The sequence below is a fragment of the Ranitomeya variabilis genome, chromosome 3 (assembly GCF_051348905.1).
Source record: "Ranitomeya variabilis isolate aRanVar5 chromosome 3, aRanVar5.hap1, whole genome shotgun sequence".
Lineage (NCBI taxonomy): Eukaryota > Metazoa > Chordata > Amphibia > Anura > Dendrobatidae > Ranitomeya > Ranitomeya variabilis.
This window is the reverse complement of record NC_135234.1, coordinates 366,573,071-366,580,930: the sequence shown is the minus strand read 5'-3', so window position 1 is coordinate 366,580,930 and position 7,860 is coordinate 366,573,071. Positions and strand designations below refer to the sequence as shown.

Here is a 7,860-nt window from a genome sequence, read left to right as displayed (position 1 = left end):
ACATCTGGAGGGATCCAAGAACCAGTTGGCGGATTTCCTGAGCAGGAAAAGTGTATCTCCTACAGAGTGGGAACTGAGCAGCGAAGTATTCAGGGGTCTTTGTCATTGTTGGGGGAAACCGACTGTGGATCTATTTGCTACAAAGCAAAATGCAAAGGTCAAAACCTATTACTCCCTAAACCCCTGGGAAAGCCCAGCTGCGATCGATGCCCTGTCACAACCCTGGAACAACGGTCTTCTGTATGCGTTTCCGCCTCTGGCAATGATTCCAAGAATACTCAGGAAAATCTGCGAGGACGGGGCCAAAGTCATTCTCATAGCTCCTCACTGGCCGAAACGAAGTTGGTTTCCATTGTTAAAAAAATTATCAGTGGAAGAACCCCTCCTGTTACCAGAAAGAGAGGATCTTCTTCTACAGGGTCCAGTTCTACACCAGAACCCAGGAGCACTTCAGTTGGCAGCCTGGATCCTGAACGGAAGGTCTTGAGGGCAAATGGTCTTTCAGATGACGTCATTTCTACCCTTCAAGCCAGCAGAAAGCCGGTGACATCTGCTATCTACACAAAAATATGGAAACGATTTTGTGGATTCTGCGGGGAGATGATAGTTGATACTGACCATCCAGATATCCCAAAAATTCTCGACTTCTTGCAGTCAGGATTTCAAAAAGGTCTTAGACCAAGTACATTAAGAGTCCAGATAGCGGCCCTGAGTGTATTTTTTTATTTTTCTCTATCTACCCACCCCTGGATTAGTCGATTCTCTAGAGCAGTCCAGAGGCTAAGGCCATTAATTAGAAAATCAGTCCCGCCGTGGGATCTTAATCTGGTCCTGAATTTTCTGTGCGATCAGTCCTGGGATATATCGGGAGACATAGATATTAACAAACTCTCTCTTAAAACCGCGTTTTTAGTTGTGATCACATCGGCAAAAAGATTGGGGGAACTACAGGCTCTTTCGGTACAGAACCCGTATTTACAGATCTTTGAGGATAAAATAGTACTAAGGCTTGATCCGGCCTTTCTCCCTAAGGTCGTCTCAGATACTAATATGAATCAGGAGATTGTTTTACCGTCATTTTGCCAATTCCCTAAAAACCAAAAAGAAAGATTTTACCATAACCTTGATGTAAGAGAGTCAGTACTCAGGTACCTTGATTTATCTAGACCCTGGAGATGGGACAATAACTTGTTTGTTCAGTTCAGGGGTCCAAATAAGGGGAAAAAAGCGTCTAAAGCGACTATCGCACGGTGGATAAAATCTACAATTAATTTAGCCTACAAAGCTAAAGGTCTGAATTCCCCAGTTAATCTTAAAGCCCACTCATCTAGGGCCATGGCCACATCATGGGCAGAGAAAGGGGGGGCTACGGCAGACCAGATCTGTAGAGCTGCATCATGGTCTAATCTTAGTACCTTTTCTAAACACTATAAGTTAGATGTAGTTTCGCCTCAGTTGGCCTTTGGTAGAAAGGTACTTCAAGCAGTGGTCCCACCCTAAATACCATTCTCCTTTGGTATTTCTCCAGTGTGCCGTCAGGTGGTGACCTGGAAAACAGTAATTAGACTTACTGGTAATTGTATTTCCAGGAATCCATCCTGACAGCACTGTTAGTTCCCTCCCTATTGTTTGATCTTTATACTTATGTGATGTAACATTTGTATGATTGATTATTTTCTTGGAATAAAACTTGTTTTTTTGCATCCATCCAGATGTGTTACTTTGGAAAAACACTGAAGGGTGGCAGGGGGAGGGTCCTTTTAACCTCTCGTGTTTCCTGTCCCATCATGGATAAGAAGGACGTCCTCCAGTGTGCTGTCAGGATGGATTCCTGGAAATACAATTACCAGTAAGTCTAATTACTGTTTTCTCATGATGCCATCTATTAAGTGAAGTGCACCAGTCCCTCCTGCAGCAAAACAAGCCCACAACATGATGCTGCCACCTCTGTGTTTCACAGTTGGGATGGTATTCTAAGGCTTCCAAGCTTCTCCCATTTTCCTCCAAACGTAATCATTGTCATTACGCTCAAAAAGTTCAATTTTTCATCAGACCGCAGGACATGTCTCCAAAAATTAAGGTCTTTGTTCCTGTGTGCATTTGCAAACATTAATCTGTTTTTTTATATTTATTTTGGAGTAATGGCTTCGTCCTTGCAGAGTGGCCTTTGAGCCCATGTTGATACAGTACTTGTTTCACTGTGGATAATGACACAATCTTTCCAGCTTCCGCCATCATAGTCACAAGGTCTTTTGCTTTTGTCTTTGGGTTCATATGCACATCAGACCAAAGCATGTTCATCTCTGGGACACAGAACCGTTCTCCTTCCTGAGCGGTATGATGACTGGACAATCTCATCTTGTTTGTACTTGTGAATAATTGTTTGTACAGATGAACGAGGCACCTTCAGGTATTTTGAAATTGTAACCAAGGATGAGCCAGACTTGTGCAAGTCCACAATTCTCTTCCTGATATCTTGGCTGATTTCTTGAGACTTTCCCATGTTACTACACAAAGAAGCAGTGTGTTTCAGGTGTGCATTAAAATACACCCACAGCTGTGTCTCTAATTAACTCAGACGTTGCCAAACGACCTATCAGAAGCTTCCAAACACATGACATCATCATATGGGCAGTCCAGAATTGTTTAATGGCATATAGTAATCTTAGTGTATGTAAACCTTTGACTTTGCAGTAAGTAATAAAAATGCCTTAAAACATTCTCTCTCTCATTATTCTGGCATTTGGCAAATATTAATAATTATGGTAATCCTATTTGACCTAAAACAGGAAAGGTTTATTCTGATTTCATGTCAGATATTGAGAAAAACATGCATATGTGTCTTTTTATATGGTTTATGTAAACGTCTGGTTTCAATTGTATATCTATATTGAACTACAGTTGAATAATACATTACAGTTAAGTATTTGTCATTTTTTACTACACTCCGTACGATAGAATTTGTCATTTGGGATTCTTTGTTGGTGATGTGTCTGCATATTCTCACCAATATCAGAATTTTTTTTCCTTTATAATCTTCTTTTTTCACCAAATATATTGTCATGATTAAAAGTCCCCTTTTAGAGTTTGATACCCGTAGTAGCATTATATTTTGATATATGCTATCATGTTTTTTATGCACATCTCATTTTTATTGTTTTCACAATGAATGCAAAATTTTATTTTGGAGATGCGGATGCTGGATTACCCGTTTTCCTTACCACCTATGTTGAACCAGCAACCTGCCTGGAGTTTATCCGTGGACCACATATATTATATCATGTTATTCCACACCGGTCAGCTGAATAAACATTTTTTCCTTTTTAATTTATTTACTAAAAACAAGAAAATTAACTTGCACAAATTATGGCTGTTACTTTGGATAATATGTTTGGCGTTAACAAACAATGATACAAAACATGTTGGTTTCACAATATCGCAGTTATTAAATATATACTGAAAATACAGCAAAACTTTGCCCTATGTTTGAAAGTTTGTCATTGTACATGATTGTGACAGCCCTATCCAGGTGATGCCAATGCCATACCATGTATAGTTCTTATACCTATGTAGAATCCTTATGATACCTAAATACTAAATTAAAACACAGATTTATATTACACTAATTTTCCTGCTTTTTATTGGCCATAGGATATGTATACTTTTTTGGCATCTTACTGGACCTTGGTCTAAAAGAAGTAAACAATGGACAACTTCTCTGACTTGCAAACTTTTGCACCAGTTTACACAATATGATGCTTGTCTTCGTAGGTCAAGAAACTGTGAAAAACTGCAAGATAGTACAACTGTCCCAATAGGGCTACTTGGGAAGGATGCCTTACTAGTTTTATAGCCAATGTTATTCACTGTCCATGCATCTATATGGTGCTATCATTTGCTGTAGTTCCTAATTTCTAGAGTAAAATCAAGGCTTTGAGTGTGGTTATTTGACCTACTTCAACAATCACAAAACTGTTGACCAAGTGGATAAACCTACGTATGGTGCTCATGATTTAACCACCACTGTCAGATGAGTTAGGGGAATAACTATAGAGGTGCAGGGATTGCAACCTTTCCTGGGCTTTGGAGCCAAAGGGGACCTCAAAGCTTTCTTTGGCCTAAATGAGAAGGCCAATGCTATTAAAGAACCATAATATTTGTGGGCCGTGTTTAAGATTTTCAATTGGGACCCATGAGCTTCAAGTTAGGCAAATGGATGAAGTCACTCTATTCCCTCTGATGCTGACTACAATGGTTCCTGGTTGGTGTTGGGTGGCATGTGAATGCAACCAATGGCCCCTTAAATAAAGGGCATCTATCTCCCTGTGCAGAGGTGAAAAGGGTGAGTATGTGGAAGAACCTGGGAAATGCTAAATAGAGTGGCTTGCACAAAGTCTAACCATGGATGGCTATTTTGACTTGACAGATATCTGAATATCCTGGTTTAAATTAAAATCATATAGAAAATCAAATAATAAAATAAATATGTAAAATAAATTAAATACATGTAACCCATTTTCTATGCACTGTGACAAAAGTGCAAGCTGTAATCAACTATAATGGAAAATTTGTCAAAATTATATTTCATAAATTGTCCCTTACAGAAATAACCTTTATCCTAATTTTTTATTTTCAGAAAAAGCATAGAATATTTTTTATGGAAAATTGCTTCAAATCTCATCTGCTAAACTGAATGAAATATGGCTGTATACATTCTACTTTTCTGACAATATGATACACATTAGTAAACATGATTTTAATACTAACAGCAACTTATTGACCTCATCCTACCGAAGCATAGGGTACGTGTAATTTTACTGAAAGCCTGTTTTTGAGATAGTTGGGAGTAATAGCGGGTTAAATGCCACAGCTATTTGAAGTGCATGGACATCCTAAAGGGATTGACCTGTTGTCTAAATCAAGTTTTCATGTTCAAGATATTTTTTAATCATTGCTGGATATCTTTTACTTCATTATCTATGTCACTATCTATATCAGAGGGTTATTCCCACAAGTGCATTATGTTTTTGACAAAGCAGAATAAATGCATACTTATTGTTTATATACAGATTAACCCCAACATACAGTTTCTTTCTTGTACCTTTGTGCCTTTTTTATCTCTACCAGCAACTGTGTGCATCCAGTTTCACATATCTGAAAGGACAGGCCTATTCTTTCACTGCTTAGCTATATTTTCTAGCAACATCTTGCTTCTTAGTACTGCAGATCGCTTACACCTCACCCAAGTACTCTGACAAGCCCCAACTCTCCGAATTGTCATAAAGATAATCTAAGTGTAGAATGAACCTTATGCTTCTGTTTACTCTCTGTTCCTGTACAGTATCTTTCCTGGCTGGCTTTATCTTTGGCCATGATGGGTGATTAATGTTTACTTTAGCATTTAGAGTCAATGGGATTATTTATAATAATTGCTTAAAAACTGGATAACCTCTTTAATTTTTAAGAAGTGACTTGTAGTTGTAGTGATGAGCGAACATGCTTGGATAACGTTTTATCCGACCATGCTCTGGTGTTATCCGTGTATCTTGAGAGTGCTTGTAGACAGCCTGAACACATCCAGGGATTGCGTTTTTGTTAGGGAATCCCCACATGTGTTCCGGCTGTCTAACAGCCACAATTCATGCAGCCGCAGGGACTTGAACATAATATGCGAGCACTCTCAAGATACACGGATAACACCCGAGCTTGGTTGGATAAGACGTTATTCGAGCACGTGCGCTCATCACTAGTAACTTGGAAGAAACAAACAAGATTAAAAAAAATAGGGAAAGTGCACCCTTCTATTGGTGACAAATGGAAGGTATGAAACTAAATGTTAAGCATGAGCTGAAATAGGATTATTAACTTCATATATGCAATGAATATTAGTAAAAGAGCTTCAACAAAAGTCTTCGATATACCAGCTGGGGCTCAAAGATGTAAAAGATATGGAGATGTCAGGATGGTGGCACCCGGGACAGGTACAATATTATTGATCATTAGATCTCCTAAACATTTTTGTACATATTACATTTAAATTAGCGGTATAAAAAAGGGTGAACTATATATTTGTTATAAGATCCATCAAGTAATAACCATAGCATATCAAGGCACGTCATGAGTGTTCAACCACAGAATACTGTCTAATTCCAATATTTCAAATATACAGCTATAAATCAAAACTTTTTCTTCCCAAGTAAACGTTGTGCTGAGGTATAACATAGGATTGCTGAAGCTTGTGAACTTCATTCAGGTGAAGTTGCATCATGGCACGCTGGTCAGTGATCACCGTATTCACTTTTTCTGCTGAAATTATCTAGTTGTATCCAAATTCTGAGCATTGTTCAAAGAGTTAATTAGAGCAATAATGTTGATATATCCATGGTCCAGGACAAGAGCTATAATGGGTGCAGAGGTAGTAGTTGCTCCCTAGATCGAAGTCCCCTATTTAAAAAAGACACCCATATAAGTAGCACTTGGTGGCTAAAAGCTCTTTTTGCATTTTGGTTATGAAGCTCCAATTTCCCATAAATTAGATATTAAAGGTTGTATATGTTGTGGTTTTTCCATTAGTATGTAATAAAGGTTAGGGCGCTGGAGACAAGAATATATTGAAGAGTACAGCGAAAACCAGGAAAGCGACATATGCAGCTATGCAGATCCAGAACCTCGGGTCCTTTATCAGGTTTTTGTCAAAGCAGCTGAAAACTGTGTAACCTATAGACATTCCTGCAAGTCCTCCTGCAAAGTGAGCAACGAATGAGACCTAGATGTGAAAGCGAGGAAAACAATGGTTAATGCCTAAAAAAAAACATTTTTTAATTAACCGTTGCTACAAATACAACTATGATGCTGTACTTCATTTTTTTTAAAAAAAGCATGTATGTCATATTTTGCCAATTCAGAATAAATTGTCTACAAAAATGCCTTGTCCACGTTTACTGTACTTCCTTCCATACATTGGACTTTCTGCTGTAGCTTTCTATTTTTTTGCATTCAGTAGAACATTTTTTTTTCCCTTAAAAATACAAATTAGTGATGATCGAATAGTGTAATATTAGGATTCGGGAAAATTGTCACAAATAATTTCTAATATCCCTGTATTCATACCAAATAACAAATCCAATGCAAGTCAATGGGAAAGATGAATATTTTTCGGCTGGACCCAAGAAACCGGTCTGGGGGCATGAGAAAAAAGCTGAAATGGATGGGAAAGAGCTAAAACTAAATGGGAACAATATGGAGAAGCTGCCTGCATGCCTTTCTGACTCACATATGGTATCTGGAAATAATGTTGTCAGACTATTTCGCCGGTTTTACGGATTTATAAAAAGACCTACCAAACCAAACCTACATTTTTTTTAAAGAGAAAAATGCTAAGAAACTTTTTTTCCCTTTGGGTCATTCCACATCAAGTGGACCAGTTTTAACCCCTTCACCCCCAAGGGTGGTTTGCACGTTATGGACCGGGCCAATTTTTACAATTCTGACCACTGTCCCTTTATGAGGTTATAACTCTGGAACGCTTCAACGGATCCTGGTGATTCTGACACTGTTTTCTTGTCTCGTGACATATTGTACTCCATGATAGTGGTAAAATTTCTTTGATATTACCTGCGTTTATTTGTGAAAAAAACGGAAATTTGGCAAAAATTTTGAAAATTTTGCAATTTTCCAACTTTGAATTTTTATGCAATTAAATCACAGTGATATGTCACACAAAATACTTAATAAGTAACATTTCCCACATGTCTACTTTACATCAGCACAATTTTGGAACCAAAATTTTTTTTTGTTAGGGAGTTATAAGGGTTAAAATTTGACCAGCAATTTCTCATTTTCACAACACCATTTTTTTTT

General features: G+C 37.9%; 1 protein-coding gene across 2 annotated transcripts in view; it reads right to left on the bottom strand.

Moving 5' to 3' along the window:
* Window positions 1-1,871: 1,871 nt before the first annotated feature.
* RHBDL2 (rhomboid like 2) overlaps window positions 1,872-7,860 on the bottom strand; it is an 82,765-nt gene continuing 76,776 nt past the window's right edge. For both annotated transcript variants that reach the window (XM_077295930.1, XM_077295931.1), the window contains one exon: window positions 1,872-6,766. In XM_077295930.1, coding sequence (XP_077152045.1) covers window positions 6,587-6,766 — 180 coding nt within the window. In that variant the 3' untranslated portion in view covers window positions 1,872-6,586. The remainder of the gene's footprint in view (window positions 6,767-7,860) is intronic.